We start from the raw sequence: 23,414 nt of genomic DNA on the forward strand, positions 1-23,414 counted from the left end.
TCCAGTTGCTGTGGGACAGAGATTAGAAAGTACATGTGTTAACCACTTTTTGAGCAAAAAAAGAAGCACCAGTATCAGGAACAAAGGTGATTTTGCAGGTTTATTTCATTGCCAGTTCTGCCAGGCTGCAGTTTTTTACCAGAGTTGGTAAAAAACTGACAAGAATGTGGGTGAGTAGCCTGCTTTGGGGATCAGCATGAGCTGAAACCAATGGAGATGAGGCAGCATTCTGCAAGATTTTCCTGGGTTTTCATCTTCTTAGGTATCAAAACTTTAAAGTTACTGGTTGAGCTCAACTCAGTCCTTTCTGAATTGTCGAAGTTCAGGTTCAGAAAGCGCTAAAAAGACACAGTCATGTTCTTCTTTGCACAGTTGGGTACTTAGTGTATGCAAGTATTTTGGGGATTTTTTTGCCAGGAAAATGAGCCAGAGGCATAAATTTGAGGTTATTTTTCATAAGTACTCTCTTCAAACATTGAGAGATTTGTCAACAGTACAGGAAAATTAAGAAGTGCACGGGCTATTGAGATGTTCTTTTTGGTGTATATTTAGTTCATTTTTGTTGTTGCAATAACCTGTTTAGTAATCGAGCTTCTAGGGGGAAGAAAACCTTCCCAAGAAGAGGATAGTCTTGGTCTTGTTGTGCCTGATAAAGAAAAGGAAAGGGTGATCTGCCAAAAAGATAATAGTAGCACCAAGACTTCGTGATGCCAGTGTTGCCGCACTGGCAGCAGCTGCCTCTGTGCCTTCTTCATTGACTTCCAGGTAACACTTGTGGAAAACTTGTGACAAAAACAGATCACCAGTCTTGGACATTGCTGTGAAATCAGCTTGACCTTCTGTGAAGGCATCTTGTATCCCCATCCTGCTCAAAGTAGATTTGAGGTCATATTTCTCTTCTAACGTGAACCTGGGCAGATAAACTTCCATGTTCATTTTCTCCATTAGTTCTGGATTTGTCCATGCAGACAAGTTTTCAAAAGTCAGTTCTCTTTCTAGCTGCAGTAAGTAAAAAAAGTCAGAAAATTAAAATATGTTCAAAAGTGTGTGCCCTTTGGGCTATTTCTTCTCTTAAATGGAGAACTTTTCAAGAGGTTGTAAAAGTACAAGAAAAACAGTAATGAAACAGCAGTTTGGAGATATGTTGTTCTAAATGAGAATGTTGTTCTATAATATATCAATGCAATATTTGAAATGTTCTCAGTAACTGTCAGGGAATATAGCAGAGCTATGATAGTCTGGCTGTTCTTCTGTTCCCAGGGCTGTCTTCCCCACATTTTAGAATTCACTCAAAAGAGCTTTCTCCTGCCCCTCACACAACACCTTAAAAATTAAAATTTCTTAAGGGTTTGTTGTCCAAAGGCAGAATCCGGCTTTTTACAGAAGGTGGCAGTATCCATACGTATTAGTTCTGGACATCCTGGAACATAACAGAGGCTGTCCAATTTTTGGGTGGGTTTTTTCCAGAATGAAATCATATCTGTCTGAATTGGTGTGGACAGTGGATCTCAGCAGGGCTGGTTTTGTGTCCTCATTTTTGTTCTGCTGGAAAAGAGGTAATCCTATGGGGTTTGGGTTACCTGTTTCCAGGACTTATGAACTTTAGCAACCACAGACCTGCTGGCTTCCAAGACTAAGAAATCTAGTCTGAGCTTCAAGCTCACAGTACCAGACCAGATTTGGGATTTGCTTTACCTTGAGCCTCATCAGTATCCTCCTTCCTAGAAACATGACTACAGCCTGGTCTTTTACCTCACACAAGCATTAAGTAAGTAGATAATGACACACTTTTTCACAGTAATTATGTTCTCAATTTTTTACCTTTTGTAAACCGGAGATGTCACTTGGTAGCAAGATGAACATGCTGAGGTCGTTATTGACGTATGGAAGCTCAAGAACATCAGCCTGAACTGATTCTATGTAGTTTAAGTTAAATTTATCCCTCAGGTACATCATGGGCACTGGTTTAGTTGTATGCTGCAACAAATCAAATGGAATGTTTTACATTTACACTCTGAACAATAAAAGGACTAAGTTAAAGTAGCACAGTTTACTCTACAGGCTGCCCAATGTGTCTGAGACATCCTAATGGGTAGGACACAGAACACAGGATCTTCAGAGGATCCCTGCAAGGTGCTGGGAGGCATGGCATGCTATCTGAGATGTCTCAGATGACACCAATTGTAGGAAACTGTATGCCACTCTGATTTGCTGAATTGTTAAAAGTGAAAATGGAAAGAACTAAACCATACAGTTTTGTTCACCTCTTTTTTTTTCCTGCCTTTGGAGAATGGAAGATTTTTTGAAGTCAGCTTCTGATAATTTACTTGTTCCTCAGGGCCTGGTATGTGTGGGCAGTTTTAGTGTTGGAAGTGTGGTGAAATAAATATACTGAATGAACTGTATGCTTTAAATGAAATAACTATACTGCCACATGGATTTAAAGGGTGACAGGATTTCTCCCTCCCCCTCCTCTCCCCCCATCTTTTTCAGGTTTTTCCCCCTGCAGTGTAGGAAATAGGGCAGTATATTGCCATACCATGTTTATTCTGAAAGGCCTTTGCCTGGTAGCTGCAGCTTCAAACTTCATTGCCCAGTTTCCTTTGAAGTAGAGTGCATTTATCAGGACTAGCCTGGTAAGCGAATCTACAGATCCAGGAGGCAGCAGATTCTGGATTTTACCTAGAGAAAACAGAGGGACATTCACACATCTGTGCAGTTTCACTGTTTCAGTCTAAGAGCTGGCACAGTTTCTGGGAATATAAACCAGGGAAATTTTAAGTGCTGCCATAGCACTCATCCAGCTTGAGATTATTTGCAAATATGTAGTTACTGGGGTAATCTTGATTTAGAAAGAATAAGCCATATTCCTCACACACTGAGCTTGTTGGTAGATGAGTAATTTAAGAAAAGTCTGATTTACTTTTCTGAGGTAAATTTTTTACCTGCCATGGGCCCCTTGGGCACAGAGAAGCCAAAATGACTCCTTTTTCATTTGGAGAGGAGAGGCTGGAACTCACCTTCAGTCTGTTGTTCAACACTGGAATTGATGTCTCTCCTGACTGCATCTGCTGCTCCCACAAAGTTGACAGATTGTGGCTCTGCACCGTAATATCTCTTGGCTAAAAATAAGTATTCCTGCAGGGCAATAAAGACACCTGACTTAGGTTTGCTGCCTGCCAATATGAGTACTACTGCAGCCAGAGATGAAAATTACATGGGCACAAGCACAGTGTTTTCTCAAAGGAACAAAGTATTTTTTAGTGGAAACACGTGATTTAAACGTTCTCATCTAACTACATCTACAAATCACTCTGAAATTAGATGCACATCCCAAAAAACTAAAATTTTAGTGTCCAAAGTCTAAGGAAAAGTATCATAGAAAATATTAATGTTAAAGATAATAGCATAATTTGCAAATGTAGCAAAAATATTTAAAAGTATATAGCTTATGTTGCCATAGGTTGATCATGAAAATTAAATTATACTAATCTAAATAAAAGTCTTACCTTACTGAAAGGCAATGATTTTTCTCCATATAGCTGGTTGACACTTTTAAGTAGGTAGTTTCTAGTGGGTTGGTTGATTTCAAAGCTGAGTGCTTTAAATCCAGTATGGATATTATCTGATTTGCCAATCTCTGTCTTGGAGAAATAGAAATAAAAAGGACATTATTCATCTGTTGAGTAAAAAATCCTGTTTTTTTCCTTCACACTTATCCAAGTAAAGTATTTCTCTTTGGGTGATCTGTTACCTATATTACAACAGAAGAGGTGCTCTAATCTGAGCGTCAAATAAAAGAATAATTTTAAAGTATTAGAAGTTGCAGGTGTGATATAGACACACATAGACAATCAGTGTGTGGGTATCTTGGAATGTAAGTGTTAAGAGCCTGAATTATGTAAAATACTTAAGGGTTTAGAAGTGGATATTGTGAAACTTTGGATATCCAGAAAACAAAAGTCAGAGAGTAATTCTTAAACAATGCATGAGATTTGGCTCTATCACTCCCTTAATTTATTAAAGTAGTGTTACATGGAAGGTTTGCCCCTAAATTTCTTAATGTCTCTCTTAATATTTTATGGTTTGGGTTTTTTTAATGTTTCAGTAATTGCAGTAAATTCTCTATATTGAAGTGACAGGATTAAATGAATGTAGGTTCAGAGTCTCCAATGAGCTCAAGGAATAAGCTGTGAATTAGTAAATTAAAAATCTGCACCTGTGCTGTATTCATCTCATCATTATATCAGAATCAGAGGCACGAACAGACCTTAAATCTCCAAAGTGTTAGAACCCATAGCACTACCCACAGCACTCTCTAATTCTTACAGTGAGGGCAAGTGTTACTCATGAGGAACAATCCCTTTCCTGTTCATACAGTGTAAATGAGATGTTGACATAACCCCTAAAATAAATCTTCCCACCATGGGACTTGGCTGTGGGATGCAGATCCATTCATCAAAACTAGCAACAGTTGGGGTTTTGTGGGCAGACTTCAGGGAAATAGCTCAACCCCCTAGTGAATAAGGATGACGGAAAAGAGCAGGGAGAAGAGTTTGTTATCACCATCTTTGAATTGTAAACTAGGAAAAAGCCTTTACTGACTCAGAGGGATTACATTTGCTCTTCTGTATTGTTCTGCTATATTAAATTACATACCAACTGGGACAAAATGCCTGCCAGTATGGCAAAGGCTTATCTCAAGAATAAAATTATTCCCATTTCTCTTAGATTTATTGCAGGCAACTGGTCTACTTTGGAAAATCCCAACATGTAAATTTATACTGTTAACTTCTCAGCTGAAATGGAGGCTAATTTCTGGAACATATCAAGAATAGGTAACCTGGAAAAGTCAATGTTCTGATTTTCTTTGTCTTGATGCTACAATCAGATGTGTGAAAGAGCATCTCTTTTCTTGGGATTAGCTCTCTGAAGTAAGAAGTGTGCTAGCTTTTGAATAGTAATAGTTTGAGAAAGAAATCTGCCCTCAGAACCAGAGGAAAAAGATCAGAAGATCTATTGATCATCAAATGTTAAATTTTGCAAATTTTAAGTTAGATTATGCAATTCCATGTAAAAGGGGGAAGCATGCACTAAGTGTTGCATTAGGTGACGGTATCACACAATACCAATTCATTTTGTACACTAAATGTGAGGAAGGCAAACATAAGCAAACACAAACGTGGAAGAAAAATACAGGAAAAAATTTGGCCATGCCCATAGCTTGAGCACCAGTTTGGGTGAGATACCTTCTGGAAACATGCACGTCGATTTGATAGACTGTCTTCTGTTCTGGCATAGACCTGCATTCTTATGGTTGTGGTGACATTTTTGGCATCTTCAGCTGTGTTGAAGTGAAGTACCTGTAGTGGAAAAAGCAATAAGAAATGCAACAGTAGTAAATTTGCTGTCTCAGTGAATTTTTTCTGTGACATCAAGGGGACTGGTAATGATGACAGTCAAGCTCAGATTTTATTCTTGTGTCCAGTCCTTACTGAATATGAAATCTTTGTCTAGGTCTCAATGCCCATGTGTACAAAATGGCTTGTGCAAACTAAGCTGAGGGCTGCAGGGCAAAACTCTTACGTACCTGGCCTTTGTTGAGGGATCTGCCTGCTTTGAGTTATGCCCTGGGATTACCTGTTAATACCTGGAAAGAGCCAATTACCCCCAAATGGAGTCTACCAAAGGAGAAGTCTTAATGGAGCTCAGCTATGTATTAAAAAGCCTGAAAAGTGTGCAGGCAGTTCCATGCCTTAAATCCCTTTCTCTGGACTTGTTCACCTTAACCAGGCTACAAAAGGGTGCAAACAACCTTGGAGCACTTTTCAGAAGAGCTGAGTCCTTTGTTTTGTTTTGTTTTCCCTTCATCCTAACAGAAGATCACTCCTTTTTTACCCTACTGGGTCTCTTTTGTCCTATAAATTAGGAGATAGATCACTGCAGGTGGGACAATATCTGCCACAGCAGAAGCAAACTCACAAGCCTCCCTTCCTCCAACAGGAGCTGGGTACCTGTATTAGGTGTTTAACAACCATGCATTGGGACTCTTCTCACTGTCCCCTGATGACACAATGAGCTTTGAACAAGTATGACTTGGTAATTTCAGTAAGTAATTTTGCCTGTTAAATACCTACCCCAAAGAAAGGGTTGTAGTCTCATCATAGTTTTTCTCTAACCTTGTAGATGTGAATTTATGTTAAGCAAAGTGTAAAACTTGAAATAACTGTAGAGGAGAGTCCCCAGAACTCTTTTCCTCTGTTTCAACACAGCAAATTTCTGGCGTGGAGGACATTACTCCAAGAAATGACCCTTTCAGACAGCTACTTTTGAAGACCAGACTCACCTTTGCCATCTCATCTGCAGTGTTACCTTTGGCTCCCAGATAAACAGTAGCCAGGGCAGATGAAATACTCCAAGGAGAGAACAAAATATTCTTGTCACCATCTTCCTGCAATTGCTTCTTGAAAAAGTCAAGAGCAAAGCTTGTGTTTGCTTTATTCAATGTATCCATTGTCCTGAAGCTGCATAGAAAGACAGAAAAGATGCTATTAATGAACCACTAACTGTGATTGCTATTTGTTTAGAAGCGCCTCTTCACTGTTTGAACTTTTTTGTGATTAAAAGGCTTCCTAAAAATGCTTTATATAAAGAGTGAGAAGCATTAACTGTTATAAAGTCACACAAAGTTTAGCATGTCCTATTTCACTGATGGCAACACCTATCATTTTTAGGGATAAACCAGCCTCTAGCTGTGTTTCATGTTTGTTTACCAGGAAATTCATTGCACGGCCCTTTACTGCATCTTGGAGTGATAGTTGATAACAAATTTTGATTTTTTGATTACTCAGCAAAGCCTGGGCTAGACACCACCGAAAAACTGTCTCTTAGGACAAATTTTATGCTTCAATTTGTTCAAGAGCCTTTTGATACTCATCTCTGTAGTGAACAAATACTCTGGTAACAGGAGCAGTCAAACTATTCCTTTAGGTCAAGACAAAACTCTCCTTCCTACACTTGAGCAAGCACTGGTACTGCCCCAACTATTGCATGCTAAGCATCCTGAATTACCTTTCTGACTTCTAAAAATGTCCTGAAACCCTGTCTTACAGCACTAGCCCAGATCCTAGCTTCCCAGTTCTTCTGCAGTAGAAGCTTTCTATATTCAGCCGACCACAGAGGCTGCTATTTGTTATTTGCCTTGCGGGCTTAGCTGAGGGTTCTAGTCAGGGACTAGGAGTTATTTTGGTTGGTATAGGATGGCATTAGAATAAAAGATCGTTTGTGACCCTAATAGCTTGCAAACAAGGAGCTAAACTGTTACTTCTAAGCACTAAAGAGTACAAGAACAAATTACCTGACTTAGGAAAACACAATGGTTCTAAGTGTGCTGTGATATATATGCTAGTCAGTGAGCTCTAGAAATTATAGAACTCTGAACAATAAGTTGTCTTCCTGTATATTTTTAAGACTCATCTTCTAGGCTATGCCTGTGCAATCTTAAGTTAATTACTTTCCCCAAGCATTAGTTGTTTCCAGTTCAGATACCTGCTTCCTTTTTTCCTATTTGTCAACAAAGCAACATCAGCCAAGAATAAGTAAAATAAATCGTATCTAGAAGTCATTACAGTACCTTGTTCTGCGTGGGGAGAAAGCCTGCTGCTCTGGGTGTCTCCAAGGTGTCTGCAGTTGACATGAAGGGTAGGATGAATTTATAGTGCGCCTGGCCGGTTCTGCAAAGGTTCTTATGACTCATGACTCTGCAATGAGATTTGCCCTATAGGCCACATCCCTGTGGAAGAACTGAATCACCTCAGAGTAGGATGTGAAGTGTTGGTAAGAATGATACCATAGAAGAATTTTACAAAAGTGACGGCTTAAGTATTTCTATAAACACTTTTGTGGCAACAGGCTAGTAACAACTTGAACCCACACTACTCTGAACAATCTTTCCTTTGTGGTTTGGAGAGTTTAAAAAAAGGCAGTCACTGACCTACTTATTTTATGGTTTGTATTACAGAATTTATCTCTGAGAAACAGACGGACAAAAAAAAAGAAAGGGACTTCATATCTGTGAGTTTTTCTACTGCCTGCTTCCTTCTGAGAAAGTATTTGTCATTCCTGGTGGGTTTCTCTTTTGGAAAAATGGGTTTTGTTAGTCTTGGAGGTTTCTAAGACTGTACAGCCAGGGAAACTCTGTAACTGTGAGATAGGGAATGCTAAGACTCAGGCACCAGACCCTGACTTGTATTAGCAGTGGGCAACATCCCTTGAACTTAGTGTGGGTGTTAGATTAGACTTCGTTTCTATTTCTCCACCCAGTCTGGAAGCTGTTTGACCCATGTAGCACATCAGAGATCTATTCCTTATTTTCCATTCCAGAGATGAATATTCTGTCAAATCTTCTTTTTCTTCTTTCCCAGGCTACTAAAATACCTCCTTTCTCGATTTTCCTTGCAATCGTTCTTCTGTAGTCCTTCCTGTATCTGTCCATCCCCACTCTGACTCCTAACTAAAAAACCCTTTAAAATCCCACCTTGCCCTTTATTTAATTTTTTCTCTCTCCACTGTTGATACCTCCACCTTGAAAACTTGAGTAGGAATTGGATACTTCCCCAACATTGAGCAGGACTCACTCACAAGCTCTGTTTCCTCAGCACAAACTGTCTTTGGAGAGCTTTCTTCTAACCTGCTGTCTGTGAGAATACAGTTAACATGGATTTATGTTGTAGGGCAGAGGTTTGCGTGAAGCATCTCCTAATGAAGAATGAACCATGGAAATACCTACAAAATTTGGTGCAGGGCATAGGAGGGTACAGCTGAAAGGGACCCCTTGATGATAGTGTAACTTCTGTATCAATGTAACTTGGGAATTGAAAGCTTTGCTAAAGTTGCTTTCCTACCTGTGAGGAGCCACATTATTTTAACTGGATGGTGTTTTCCTGCCCCTCAGATATTTTGAAATGGTAGCTATGCAAATGGTGCATGTTTCAGTGTGAGTTGTAATTAGATGTACCTGTGACGTTTTGCAGAGAGCAGCATAGTGTAGGAGAGGTGTTCACTGCAGAACTAATTGCTCCCATAGCATCTGGGAAAGTTGTAATCTGTTTACATTGGCCTTAAATGGTTTCCAAAGCATAAATGATTTGAGTAATCTTTGCAAATTTAGCCCTGTTGTTGAAGAGTGATAGATAGATGAAAAGACTTCATCCCTTAAAGCAATTGGTGTGGATTTTCTGCTTATAAAGCAGGGGTGAACTTAATTTGCTAACTAGTGCTACTGCCTTACAAGAAGTGATTGAGGTGTTCTGTTTACACAGAAATGCTGGGTTAGGCTGAATGAGAGGTTTGTGCTTTTGCACAAGGTTTTACAGCTGCCTTTTTGGAACACCTCTCAAATGGCATGGCTGGTGGTTAGGACATAAAAATAAGAAAAACATTCTGAGTAAAATTATACTCATCTCAGAAGACAAAATATGCATTATCAACGTGATGGGTTGATAATATTTTCTAATATCCATTTAAATTAGCATCACTGGAGGACACAACTCACTGTGGTGCTACTGCTGACTCAGTAACAGTGGTGCTCCCACTCCTTACTAAGTCAACACAGCAGCACACTAGGAGATTTATATTTGTGTTAGTAGTGTCCTTCCTGTGGGAAGTAAACCTGTGTTCCCTCTCACTGCAGCCATTCATGTTTCCCTGTGGTTAGGGCAAATATTGGCAGGATACCAACACCCTGGCCAGCTACATAAAAGCATTTTGTTTCCTCCAGTTTCAGTGTAACTTTGCACACGTCATTTTGACTACACAGTGCCTGGCTCAGTTCTTGCCTGGGTTCAGGAGTAGGTGATGTATTTGATGTCTGAACAGAACATTATAAAATGCCCTATGAAGTTTATTAAGGGTCTTGAGAAAAAGACTTGCTGTCACAGAAAGGTGATAGCTTCTGCTCTCACGCAGTATTTTTAGGATGCAACTTTCCATGGGTGGTTTTCATGCCCATTAGTAGCTTATTTTTACTGTCAACTCTGTATAGCTCTTGGAAATCTGATTTAATTCACAACTAATGTGTTCTATAGACTAATGTGTTCAGGTAGATCAAAAGAAAAAGTGGTATTTGAAGGAAAGCTCTTCAGTTTCCCTGACATCTTCAAGTGCTTTTACAAGTACAAGCTCTGTTTATTTACTTGGCAGGGAAGAATTTCTGATTCACCCAGCAGAGCACTCTATTCAAGTTTTTGACTCAGCCAGAGTTGGCCAGATTTTAAACATGAAAGGATTTTAAATACCTCCAAACCTTTAAAAAGACTTTAGAAGATACAAGAAGCACAGGGAAGAAAAGAGTTTTGAAATCTACTAATATTTTAGTCCCTTTGTAGATGTGATTTTTTTTGTTCTTGTTGTCATTGTTTTAAATCTCTGTGTAATTTATTTAAAAACTGTAAGGAGGACAGGGACACAGGAATTGAGAAAATAGTAAGAGTGATAAGTGCTCTACTCTGCATTTGTGTGGCCTCTCCTTGAACACTGTGTGCAGTTTTGGGCACCACAATATAGAAAAGACATTGAGCTATTGGAGAGTGTCCAAAAAAAAGCCATGAGGATGGTGAAGGTCCTTGAGGGAAAGCCTTATCAGGAACAGCTGAGGTCACTTGTTCTTTTCAGCCTGGAGAAGAGGAGACTCAGGGGTGACCTCATTGTGGTCTTCAGCATCCTCAGGAGCTCTCATGACCAGAGGATGATTGGGCACTGGAACAGGATCCCCAGGGAAGTGCTCACAGCACCGAGCCTGTCTGAGTTCAGAGAGCATTTGGACAACACTCGCAGGGAACATTGTGTGGCTCTTGAAGTGTCCTCTGCAGGTTGGACTCAATGATCCTCATGGGTTTCTTGTACATCAGCATATGATTCTATGACTAGAAACAACGTTTTCTGTGCCAGGGAGGGCTCTTTTCTGGGTGATAACTCTGTCATAGTCTAACTGAGAGCATGGCATGAGCTGTACCTAACATTGTCAACTGAAAAAAAAAACTGTACGTATCACCTAGACTGATTATAACAGATTTTGGTCTGTGCTGTAAAGGAATTTTGTGTGATGATAAGTTTTTATCACCTGAAATCTCAAATAATGTTTAAGTTAAAGAGATAATAATTCTTTGAGTATCCTTTTTCCTTTTAAAGCTTTGGTCGATAATACACGTGTCTTTATTTTGAAACAAAGTAGATAGTGATCTGTTCTGCACCTCCTACAAGTAAATTTGCAAGCCTTCCCTTGCCAAGCAATCCTTGCTGACATACTCTAACACTACGTAAAACCTTATGAGTTCCCAAAGGGTGTGGTGAGGTTCCTGTATAAATATTATTGAGGCATTTTGTTCCACACCTGCAGAGGCAAAGGTGTGGTAAAATTTGACAGTCCCAGCAGAATTCCTCTTACTTCAGTATTACTTCTACATGCTTTACCTTAGGCACTGTAATTAATAAAGGCAATGTTTGTCCTGAGAAATTTTGCTCTGGTAAGAAGCACAGCACTTCTGATAAAGGACTAGTTTGTATATCTGAAAAGGGGCAGTTTATCTGTGAATGAATACGCATACTGTTTCCACACTTGCAAGGGTGCAGTTTTCCTTTGAATGACTCAGGTGGTAAGCATTTTAAAAGTATCACAGGTCATGGATGACACCAAAAATATGAAGAGTGGCCTTAATTTCTCAGCCATGATACACAGTTCTGCATTATGAGTCATGACGTATGTGTGGCTTGTGTGCACTTTGGCTGAAACTTGTCATTTTTCCAAAGAAATCTCTCAAAGGGTGGAACTGTATGTCAGCTGCACAACTACTCTATCAGAAAGCTGATCCCATCTTCCCCTTCCAGTGCTATCATGAAGGATGTGCCACATTTTGAGGTGAAGGATGTGAATATCAAGTCAGTGTATCTTCAATACACATTTCTAAACAGGTGCCCATCCTAAACAGGAGCCTTGTGCTGATGTGTCAGAGCAGAATATAGAGGAAAAACCCTCTTTTAAGAAAGCCATTTAGATATTTGCTCTGTTTTTCATACAGTTTGGTTGCAAGTATTCTTGCTTGGTGGAAAGACCTGGAGTTTCCCAAGGCAGTTGGTGTTTTCAGGAGTTTCATTAGGAGAATTTTCCCAATAATCACTTGAGGAGGTGTACAGAAAATCTTTGCTATTCATTGATCTACTTGGCACTTGCTGCCCCTTCACAGTTTCGTGCTTTTTAGGCTAATCTTGGAACTGATCTAAACTACCTGCTTTAGTGCACATCCAGCAGCATTAATGCTTTGTCCTGGAAGAGGGAGACCCCAAAAATGAGAGCTTGGAGTGGAATTTCCCCTTTGGATTGACAAGGACCTCGGCTAAGCTGTAGTGTCATAAGCATCACTTGAAAATGTCTCATCAATGCCTTTGCCATTACATCTTTCCATCTTTCACATTCCCTGCCTGTTGCACAAAGGATCTCAATCTCTTGAGACCTGATATCCTTTGCGTGGTTGAAGTTAGCAAGCTTTTCACAACCAAGGAGAAACTAATGACCTGATACACAACAAGTAATACAAGATGATCTCATGTTTGTTTCTGCTCTCAGGTAAAATAAGATGAGAAGTTTTCGTTTTGTTCCTCAAACTTTTGTGAGAGTGGAAACGTGTGATCTTGCAGGGTATTGCACTGAGGACTTTCTTTTAAACTACCCTGGTGAACATCTGCTCTTTACCAAAGCATTTCCAAACTCTTTTGATTCAACTGTAAGGAGATGTTCATGGCTCTATTATCTTTTGTACTGATATCTGTGGCTGTTTTAGCTCTTTGAAAGCCAAAAGCAGAACTCTCTCTGTGTAGTTTAAATCTAGTGCAGTAGTCTCTTTCAGTTGCTTTATACTTTTCTTTCTTCTTGGTGTACTACCCTTACTTTTCTTTGGCTTAATCTTCCTTAATATCCTTTATCTTTTTTAAATATCTCTTCCTTCCATGGTTGCTAATTCCTTGTCTGGGAACATAGACAGACCAACACATAGGTCAAGACCGATTTGAATTCAGTGGAACAGAGGCAGGATCAAGCTAGGGAAAGTTACTAGAAGACGAGTAAGGAAGGCAGAGCAATGATCCCTGTTTGTGGCTGGAGGAAGGGGCTCTCCCCCCACCTCATGCAGAGGCAGCTTGGCCTCTGTAGCTGACATAGCATCATTTCATAGCAGATGGTCCCTCCAGACAGTAGGAGGGGTAAACTGTCCTCCCACTTTCTTCCTGTCCCTGATATTTCTCCTCTTAGAATCAAGCCTTAACTCCAGCCCTGTCCTTTTCCCTCACTGCCCACAGAAGTAGAGATTGCTGAAGGGCAAGGAGGAAAAAGGAGGGCATGGTAAGGGTGGGGATAGTCAGCACCTTGGGGAAAGATGGTTAATGAACCACATCCAAGGGAAATGAGGCAGAATGAAAGAGAAAAGAAGTAAGAGGAACTGCTCCTGCATACAGCCCTGTGAAGCTCAATGATTCCTCCTCTGCCCCCTTTGATCTGTAATTCTGTTCCTTACAAAAACACATCTGGCACCTTGCTATTCTCCCACTCCTTGGTGTCTTATCAGAGCTACTAAATTGGAATTTTATCTGTGTGACTAAGAAGTCAGCCCTCCTTGTAAGGATTTGCTCACCTCTAGGAACCTTTTCCTGTTCTCTGAAGGTGCCGCTAATAAAAATTCATTGTTTGCTTGCTGTGGGATGCTATTGCTGGCATTTAAAAAAGTAGGAAAGTGATGAATGAGGTAAGAGATAAGAGCATAAAATCAGTTTGGACTTTTTCTTCCTGGGAGTAGAATGCAATTTGAGACTGTTTGTTCCTTTTACAAGAAAGTTGGACTATATGGTATTAAACTGTTTTTCTTGGGAAGTTCAATACTGTAACAACGCGGAAATAGAGGCTGGGTGCAAACAATATCCCAGTGATATTGCCAAATAATAAAATGTAGATAAAGTATAAATTATGCTTCTGGACTAAAAATGCATAGCATGAAGCTATCTATTATCTCACTTCTGTTCCTGATTAGGAACAATGGAATTTCCTAGGAATTTCCTATTCACATGGTTGACTAAACAGTCCTTGGGATTTTCAGAGGTATTCTGCATTGTTTCCAAGAGGTTTAAAAGTAAGGGAAAATAGTGAGAGCTTTGCAGACTGGACATGGGAGAATCAAAATGAAGGAACTGGTGGGGGTCATTTTCACATGTGGCCAACTCCCATTTGGTGAGAGAAAACTAAGCTGGCTAGATAGTCTACACTACTTCTACATTAGTAATATTTGGATTTATGTTTAAAATCAAATGATTCCTAGCACTGCGGATTCCCCAAATTTAAAGATATGCAACATTTGACTGGGAAGGGTCCTGATGTGTTTCTGAAGTTAAGACCAGGTGACTGTCAGCTGCCCATTCCAACACAAGTTACTCTCTAACTCTGTGAACTTCAGGAGACCAATTTTTGCAAATAACTTACTTTGTTCAACCAAACAATATTACTTGTTTTTTTATATATTAGAACAGTTAGTACTGGAATAAACAGTAAGGCCGCAGGGTCAAATTCTGTCATCTCTGTGGAATTACCTTCCCATTGTAAGACCACAAGAAAGCAAGCGAGTGTGGTCTCGTACCGACACAACTCACTAATCTTTTGAATGCACGCTTGAAAGTACAACTATATGTGGGGTGTGGTGGTAGAGCAATAAAAGCCTCTAATGACAGATCCTAAAGCTGTGAGTATGAGCCTTCTTCCATACTTGTGCTGAAAGACATTCTGAGGGCAAAGAAGAGAATAATCCACCTGTACTTCATGACACAGCAGAAAGCCGAAGTCTCTAGGACATGATGCTAACTATTTTGCTTTGAGGATGGTGAGATGAAGCTGTAGCCTCATTTGGTGGCACAAAGGAGAGGATTTGTGGATTTGTTCCATGCTGAGTGGTGGAGGTCTGATATCTGGCACATAGCTTGGGGTTAGATCCAGGCATGTTCCTCTAGGGGTTTGTACTTTGGATGCCTGTTATTACAGACGCTACAGTATCTCAGATGTGGAAGGCTATCTTCAAGCATTCAAACAAATATTTCTCTATCTGGGGTCTGAGGACTCTGGCATCCATTCCTTAATGGGGATATGATTTGCCAAATTCCAAAATGATTTCTGAAAACAGGTCTGGGAACACATGGGGTTTTTTTCTTTTAAGGAAGTGACTACTGAGGACAAGAATATGACTGCTTGTTGCTGTGCTGGCAGCTGAAGTCAACAGAAATCAGGAGGTAGCACTGAAAATATCTGTCTGCATACAGGAGTAGATGGACTTCTTTGTGTCTTCTGTTTGTGAAGAACTATGCTTTAATTGATAAAAACTTACACAGCCAGGAAATACTGCAGTTTTAGAAAAAATTTGCTGAAATTTAAGTGTTCTTGGGAATTTAGGTCCCCTGTTTCCATGACCAGATCAACAGAAACTCTAGGGCTGTAGTAAACACACTATTAACTCTCTTGCAGTAAGTTTCCCCACTGTTATCTCTTGATCAGCAATCAGCTAAGATAAAAGAAAGTGCAGGAATATATTTGAACTATTTACACACCAGTGAAGGTGGTGTCATGTTATCTTTGTTCTTTTGCAAGATCATCTTTGCTGCCAGCAAGTTGTGTCCTCGAGGTCCTGCCAAAGTATGTGTTATTTTGGAGGATGGGGCAGGGAAATCCAAAGCAAGTAGAGCAAGTAAATATTGTGTGGTAGAACTGAAAAAACATTCCACCACAGTTCTCCCAGCACTGGTGCTATGCTGTATATGCTGGAATCAGGAAAGAGCATAGCCTTCTTCCACTAACTGCACCCCCAAAGTTTTTCTGTTTCACTCTCCTGGTGCTTTTTTGTGACAGTTCCACACAGTTCTGTTTCATTTCTTGCTTCAGTGTCAATGAGATGAATAAATAATTCCAGAGAAAAACTATAACTCACCACAGACATTCCATCTGCTAGCATGATTGTTCTCTTTAGCTTCTGTATAAAAGCCCATAAAGATTTGTAAACACACCATTAAGATAAGTAAAAACCTCCTTCCCATTTCCCATTCCCCTGTATTCTCTGAGGCAATGCTTTGTCTCAGTGGCAGGTAGACTCTGCACATATCCAGCTGCTTTTCAGACTGCTTATCAACTGCTGTTTCAGAGAAACTGGGTGAATCATGTTTTGTGCAGAAATTGTTGCATCTGACTAGTTTGAGTAGCATGCATGAGGGGTATGGGTCACACACATCCCTTCCTGGCAGAAAATTGCTTTGAATAATCTGCCTTAGCCTAGAGTTACAACAGACTTATTCCTCATCTCTCTGAAATCAATGAACCAACTCAGGCAGAAAAATTGCAGAAACATAGAATATTTCAAGTTGGAAGGGACTCATAAGGATCATTGAGTCCAACTCCCTGCTCCTCACAGAACTATCTATAAATAAACCATATGACTAAGAGCATTGTCCTGATGCTCTTTGAACTCTAAAAGGCATGGCACAATGACCACTTTCTTGGGAAACCCTGTTCCAGTGACCAGCCCTCTGGATGAAGAAACTTTTCCTGAAATCCTGAAACAGCCTCATTCCATTTCCTCATGCCCTTGCTAGTCACCAGACAGAGAGCAGCACCTCCCCCTCCCCTGCCCCAGTAGGATGAGATGAGGTCACTCCTCAGCCTCCTCTTCTCCAAGCTGAACAAGCCAAGTGACCTCAGACACTCCTTCTAAGTTTTGCCCTTGGGAGCTTTCACCATTTTTGTCCCCCTCCTCTGCACACACTCTTAGAGTGTGTTGTTCTTCTTATACAGTAGCACCCAGAACTGCCCCCAGCACTGGAGGTGAGGCTGCCCCGGTGCAGAGCAGGGACAATCCCCTCCCTTGCCTCGCTGGCCACGCTGTGCCTTATTTCCCCCAGGACACCCCAGGTTGGCCCTCCTGGCTGCCAGGGTACTGCTGACTCATGTTCCATTTGCCATCCACCCAAAGCTGCCGATTTGTGCACATAGCCAGGATTACTCTGTCCCAGGTGCATTTAAAATACTCCAAATGAAAAGCATTTGCTTAAGTGAGTTTTTATTATGATTAAAGGAGCAAAATGTACACTCACAAGACCCATTGTATACAGGGATAGGATACATGGAGAAAATTTGAATAGCAACCTGAAAAACCACACACTTGGTCATGATGATTTATCCAAAAAGGCTTAAGAAGAAATATTAATTACAAAATTTCTATAATGCATCCTTAGAAAGGGAGGAAAAGCCTTGCAGTATCAGGGGTAGAAATAAAAAACAATTGCTTTGTCAGAGTAGGTATGATTGATAGTAGTTTAGAGTTTAATTTAGGAAATTTTGAGTGACTTATTCCAAGGGAGTCATCATGAAATTTGTCTGTAGAGAAATCTGGCTAAGTTAGAAGATTGCATTTTTTCCCCAAAAAAGGGGATGTGTTGTTTCAGTGTGATGATTCTGCACTATTGTTAAATTGCACGAGGAACATCTCTATTAATGCTCAGGCTTTCTTTGGGTCAGATTTTCATTCCTTTAACTCTTCATCTATGAGTAAATAATAATACTCAGCACAGAGGAAAGGCAAAGGGCCTCTGCTTTCCAGGCAAAAATTCAAAATTTCTCTGCCTTAACTTCTTCTTTTTTTTTTTAATATTTTTTTTAAATAAAGCATTCTGGATTTAGAAAATATGGACAAAAGAGAAGGTTTGTATTTCTTTTTACCCTTGATACTGCAGCACTTTGGGTCTTGCTGTGAGGGACAGAAACTCTTTCAGCTTTCCTCTCTTTAAGGGGAATAGCATCTGCCAAAGAACAAGATGCTGTCAGTTGGGTTGTGCTTGATCAAGAAGAGGAAAGGGTGGTCAGCTCTAATCTCTTCAGAGACACTTGTGTCATCTACCCCAGCTCCTGATGAGCGTGCCGCCTTGCTGCCTGCTTCTTGAATCTCCACAAATGCCTCATGGAATGCTCCAGACACCTTCAGGCTCCGTGCTGAAGAGATGCCAGAGAGATCGGCTGAGGAGCTGAACAGGTCGGTGATACCCAAGGATTTTAAGACAGATGTGAGGTTATATTTTTCCTCAATCTTCATGCGGGGCAGATAAACTTTAATCTTCCTCTCTTCCATCTTTCTAGAACTGGTCCACTCCTTGAGGTTTTCAAAGGTGATTGCAGTCTCAAGCTGCAAAGAAACAAACAAATTAGATCTCTGGGATGAGAGCCCGACACATTTTGTAGCAGTGCAGTACCGTTGTGGGTTTTTTCTCTTAAACTGACTGTTTTTCTTATGGCGTGTTTTCTGGGTACATGTGGATTAACATGTCTAGAAGAGGAAAGCAAACCATGACTCTCTCTTCTCTGTCCTACTTCCTATTTCTTTAATAGGCTCACTGGCAATTTATAGTCCTGACTAGATGGCTACTCAGCAAATTTCCCAAAGCTCTTGCTGATTTATCTTCTCTTCTTCAGAAATATATTCCAGAAGCCATTCTGTGCTTATGACTTGTAAGCTCTACTTACATTTAAGACCTCCAAGTAAGGAAGTGTTAAAGGTTTTACTAATACCTGAAGTATCTAGAGGCATTTGAACATAGCTAAATTTCTTTAGTAATAAATGAGCTATCAGTTATTACTGAAGAAATTTAGCTGGGTTCAAATGACTCTTTAATTTTATAATTTAGGTTCTTAGAGTTAGTGCACAATCATTTCAATGAACTCGGATTTATTGCATAACTTTTCCTATTCAAACTGCATTCTTGCTAATGACTATATTCTTTTCATACCAACAGTAATATGTCATGTATATTTTACTTTCTGAAATTGCTTTAACCATTCCAGTACTCGTATTCAATTTTTAGATAGTTTAATTTTTGAAGGCATGAAGGAAGCATGTTGAAGGTTGTCAAACAATTCAATAATTACAAATACTCAAGCTAAGATGAACTTCCCAGTAAGTTCCTCAGTATGCAGAAATTGAAATATAAAAGCTTTGGAACTCAAGGTGCTGGAGTAACAGCTGCTTATCTGAGAAGAATCTGTTCTGCAGTGACAAAAATTTAACCCTCTAAAGCAGTTGTTTAGCAATCCATCCTCACACAAACTTTTGCAGGACCACTGAGAGAGCTGTGTGTCTCTATGCAACAATCCCATGCTGCCAATATTCAGATCTGTGCTGGGGATGTGCTTTAAGATAACTTAATTGTGAAGAGCTTCTTTGCACCTAGAATTTCACTGTGTTCATGGTTTTCTGAAAGCCAGCTGCCAGGGCCATACCTGCTCCAGGCCAGAGATGTCATCAGGCAACAGCACCCACAGGCTCAGCCGCCCACTGGCATATGGAAGCTCCAGGATTCTGCATTTCTCAGAAGGGATCTCTGCCACTTTAAATGTACCAATCTGAGACATCATCTGCACAGGTTTGCTTTCTTGCTGCAAAACCAAAGAAAACAATATAGTTTTCAGAAAGAGTATTCCTAGAGTGTAGAAATGCCTACTTATGGTTAAAGCTGATGATTGCTGTTTTTCGGCAAGATTATACAGCAACTCGTCAACTCCCTTCATAAATTCTAGAACATGACACCTTTAAAGTGATGTAGACCCACATACCTCAGAAATTCTGAAAGGAACTGTCTGGGTATCTTCTTCCTTAAATGCTTTCTCCCACAGTCCTTTGAAGTAGATGGCACTGACCAGGATCATGTCAGTTTGTGAGCTCACAGAGCTTGGTCGAAGGATATTTTTGATAGACCCTTTCAAAATGCACAGGAAAAGAGAACATGTATAATACATCTGTGTATAACACATCTTACTTGGCAATTTCAACATTAAATGGAGGGTAAAGAATTTGTGGAAAGGAGAGTGTAGGGCAAGGACATTGCTTTAGTTTTGTAGCTGTTATCTTGTAGTTCTAAGGTTGATTTGCTTACTGCTGTAGGCAATGGTTGTTGTTTCTCTCCCTATAAAGAATTATAGTAAGAGATATAAGATCCAGATATTTACTTGATACAAAATTAGCATATTTTGTGTCAACAGGAAGAACTCTTGGAACCTTATATCCCAGGATGGTCTCCCAGCCAAACATTTAATACTTTTTGCATCAAACAAAAGTGGAAACATTGGTGTCAAACTATTTGTCAATGTGTAAAAGGCATATTTTAGTGCTGTCCCTTTTATCACGACTGGAAATATTTTAGCATATTTTAGTCCCTTTTATCTGGACTGGAAATATTACATATCCAGAAAGCCCCTACAGATAGAGAGAGTCTTCTAACAGGGATGTGTCTGAGGAAAAAGAAAGTGTTAGATGATAGTTCTGTATCTGGGAACTGATCTCTTATCCAGGAAAATGAGCACAGGGAGATATTTTGATTTTTCATCACCTGACTTAAATGTTCTCACATGTTGTTCAGACATGGTGGCAGAAGGGAAAATACTTGTGCTGACATTTGGCTTCCTCTTACCATTCGTCTGTCTTTCAACCCAGGAATTTATGAGCTCTCTGGATTTTTCTGCAGCTGCTTGAAAGCTGATCGATTCCAAGCCTCCCTTATACAGTTCCTTCACGCATTGAATGTATTCCTGCAAAGAAAGAGTATGCCATTTTCAGCTCAGAATGTCAAAGCATTTTGCAGATGTAAAAGGCAAAAATGAAATTAACAGATATGAGCAATCTGCTTATTAAGGCTCATCAGTAAACTATGAGCTAGTTCATAAGCATCTGAAGATTTGACATGCATTGTTTCAAGCAAAAGTATATGCCCACATTTAAAAAAATATTTTCCAGAACTGAGTTTAATCTAAAACCAACATTCATTTCAGTTAAGTATAGGGTTTTTATTCTCTTTGCCCACTTTTAATTTTTTTTTTTTTTTGCAAAGGTATTCTCCTTGAATTTCAAATTAAATGTTCCTTTCAATGGAAAAACTTGGAATATTTTTGAGAACCTGAAGTTTTTTTCAGGTTTTTTTTCCAAGTTGAGAAAAGAGTTGGAGTTATCTCTTTGTTAATTATACCTTGACGTGATTGGATCTTTACTGTAGTTTGCACAAACATCTTTTTGGCTAGTCACATTTTTTTCTCAAGACTTTCTTGAGAAAAAAAAGTTAGGCCTGTGATAGACAGAATCTTTGCATATGGAAGAAAATTTCTTTAGCAGACCCTACGCTTCTGACAGTGCTTTTTGCATAACAGAAAGTTACAGTTTTGACATTCAGATCAGCTCTTAGAGCAACTCACCGGCAGAATTGGGTATTTCTCTTCAGCATAAAGTCTGCTGGCGATGCTGATGGAATAATTGTCACTTGGTTTGGTGATTTGGGTGACAATGTCCTTAAGTGAAGCGTGGATGCTCACAGAGGTGCCGCACTGATTGACATGAGTACCAATAAAAGTACAGATGTTACTCTACTTTTAATGATGAGTAGGTATTACATACTATATGAAAGGAGTAAAGTAGTTGATGCTTTTGCTTATAAAATTGTTCCTCCTATGCTGATGTAGTAATTTTGTAATATATATATTTCAGTGCTGATTTTCTATTGTAATTTCCTCATGCCATTCAGGGGAACTTTTAATTTTCTGCTACAGTAATGTAGCTTCAGCAGGTCAGTTCCCAACATGTTCTGTTTAACCACTGGCACCCAGCTACTTTGCCTATTTATACAAATATCTATAATTTCCCCCTATTTGTATATTTATACAAATATCTATAATTTCCTAGGCCCAATATTATGGTGATGGGTTTCATTTTATGCTTGCTCTGAATTCTCTGTTACCCATCTTCTCTGTTCATTCTTATGAACGAAGTGTTCCCCCAAATGCTGGATGAAGGGCACTAGCTGCACATTGGAGTAGGTTTGGAACTGCTACAAGGCTGCTTTATCCGATAGACTTTGAAGGAGAAACCAACATAGAGAAAGGATTAAATTGATTCTGTACCTGAGATTCAGTACTCTCTCCAAATCCTGGGATTTTATCAAAGTGGATAGCCTGTAATTAAGAATAACAGTAGTTGAAATAACTGGTATGACAAGAACAAGGTTAAGCAACATAGATTAACACATCATGTTTGAAGCAAACCTATTGACTAATCGAGAATGACTCAAAAAGTGCAATCTATCTGTACCATCTCTGAACAGCCATGCATACTGTTGCCTGCTTAGATGATCCTTTTTTCTACTGAGCATCTAGGATTCGGCTCCAGTGTGTGCTACCAATAATGTCAACCCTCTTGTAGGTAACAAGCCAGCCACTCTGTGAAGATAGTGAGAGCTGTAGGAAACACATGAAACACTTTGCAGTCTGTGGATATGTTTTGGCTCTTTCCCTATAGATTTTATTTCCTTTCCCTATTAAGAAAAAAAAGTGTTGCAAGAATGTATTTTTGTCTTTGAGAATTCTACTGCTAAACTATGATAAAATTTAAATCCAGTCTCAAGATTTTGGGCTGATGCATTTATTTAGCACTGTGGGAGTTTCAGGTGGCCACAGGTTTTGATAACTCTGGATCCACATCTTTTAGCCTCTGAGGGACATTATTATATCATTAAGGGCTGTGGCTCTGTTGAGCAGCAGGAGGGTTTAAATCCTCCATGTAGTCTCACCTTTTCTATCTGAGCCTTGGTGTTATCTTTTGCACCTATGTAGACCATGGAGAGGGTTGAAATGATGAGCAGAGGGGAGTAGCAGACATTCTCCTGGACTCTCTGGCTTCTCAGCTCCCTGAATATGTCACAGCAAACTTCTGTGCTCACTGGACCGATGGAGGCCATTGTGCAGCAGTATTGCCTAGAGCAGAGAGCAGAAGGACAATAGCAATGTAATGATGGGAATAGCATGCACACACAGCACGTGCACTTTAATAGGAATTTTCAGGCTATAAAATGTAAACAAGTAATTTGGAAATCATTCTATGTTAAGATGTCTGTTGCTATGCTCACCTCTCATGCACACTAGAAACTCTGTTTTCACAAATCTGTTTCTTTCTGCATTTCTATACATTCACATTTTTTAACAGCTCCTCAGAGCTCTGGAATCTATGGTTTCTGTTTACCTTTTCAAAGAAGTCAAATGACAATTGCCTGTACTTATTTTATTCACTGAAGGCTACATTTCCTTAGTACTTTGTATCAGCTTGATGAAAACATGAAAATATTCTCTCTTTCATATACTTGCAAAGCTGGAAATTTAAGCACAAATTATATTTCCATTTGGTTTGGAAGCTCTGGGCAGATTCAGGTAAAAGCAGAGGCTAGCTATTTTTATTTTCCAAAAATAAGTAGGTGTAATAAAGTATCTATTTGTTGCACAGTACTTTCTGTCAGTATATCTTCAAAGGCCTGTCGCTTAC

The 23,414-nt window shown here is 39.6% G+C and overlaps 2 protein-coding genes across 2 annotated transcripts; both read right to left on the bottom strand.

The window, feature by feature from the left end:
- Positions 1 to 87: 87 nt before the first annotated feature.
- Positions 88 to 7,790, bottom strand: LOC134421208 (serpin B10-like). Its single transcript, XM_063161844.1, has 8 exons — positions 7,634 to 7,790; positions 6,347 to 6,524; positions 5,250 to 5,363; positions 3,510 to 3,644; positions 3,021 to 3,138; positions 2,540 to 2,682; positions 1,822 to 1,977; positions 88 to 999 (listed from the first exon to the last, which is right to left on the bottom strand). Exons 2-8 carry the CDS (start codon positions 6,512 to 6,514, stop codon positions 595 to 597), a joined length of 1,239 nt encoding a protein of 412 aa, XP_063017914.1. The 5' UTR covers positions 6,515 to 6,524; positions 7,634 to 7,790; the 3' UTR covers positions 88 to 594.
- A 10,062-nt stretch (positions 7,791 to 17,852) lies between these two features.
- LOC134421231 (ovalbumin-like) lies at positions 17,853 to 22,836 on the bottom strand. The gene is made up of 7 exons (XM_063161892.1): positions 22,669 to 22,836; positions 22,004 to 22,054; positions 21,302 to 21,430; positions 20,527 to 20,644; positions 19,673 to 19,815; positions 19,340 to 19,495; positions 17,853 to 18,248 (listed from the first exon to the last, which is right to left on the bottom strand). Exons 1-7 carry the CDS (start codon positions 22,834 to 22,836, stop codon positions 17,853 to 17,855), a joined length of 1,161 nt encoding a protein of 386 aa, XP_063017962.1.
- Between the last annotated feature and the right edge of the window lie 578 nt (positions 22,837 to 23,414).

Source organism: Melospiza melodia, chromosome 1, assembly GCF_035770615.1.
Source record: "Melospiza melodia melodia isolate bMelMel2 chromosome 1, bMelMel2.pri, whole genome shotgun sequence".
Classification (NCBI taxonomy): Eukaryota; Metazoa; Chordata; class Aves; order Passeriformes; family Passerellidae; genus Melospiza; species Melospiza melodia.

What these genes read in the sequence shown, in the direction of transcription:
- LOC134421208 (XM_063161844.1), bottom strand. Translation starts at nt 6,514, where the DNA reads ATGGATACATTGAATAAAGCAAACACAAGCTTTGCTCTTGACTTTTTC. An exon ending in CTGCAGATGAGATGGCAAAG is followed by an intron (nt 5,364 to 6,346) that starts GTGAGTCTGGTC and finishes TTTCCACTACAG; the next exon opens with GTACTTCACTTCAACACAGC. An exon ending in ACATCTCCGGTTTACAAAAG is followed by an intron (nt 1,000 to 1,821) that starts GTAAAAAATTGA and finishes TACTTACTGCAG; the next exon opens with CTAGAAAGAGAACTGACTTT.
- LOC134421231 (XM_063161892.1), bottom strand. Translation starts at nt 22,836, where the DNA reads ATGGCCTCCATCGGTCCAGTGAGCACAGAAGTTTGCTGTGACATATTC. An exon ending in AGAAATACCCAATTCTGCCG is followed by an intron (nt 20,645 to 21,301) that starts GTGAGTTGCTCT and finishes CTTTCTTTGCAG; the next exon opens with GAATACATTCAATGCGTGAA. An exon ending in TTCCTTTCAGAATTTCTGAG is followed by an intron (nt 19,496 to 19,672) that starts GTATGTGGGTCT and finishes TTGGTTTTGCAG; the next exon opens with CAAGAAAGCAAACCTGTGCA.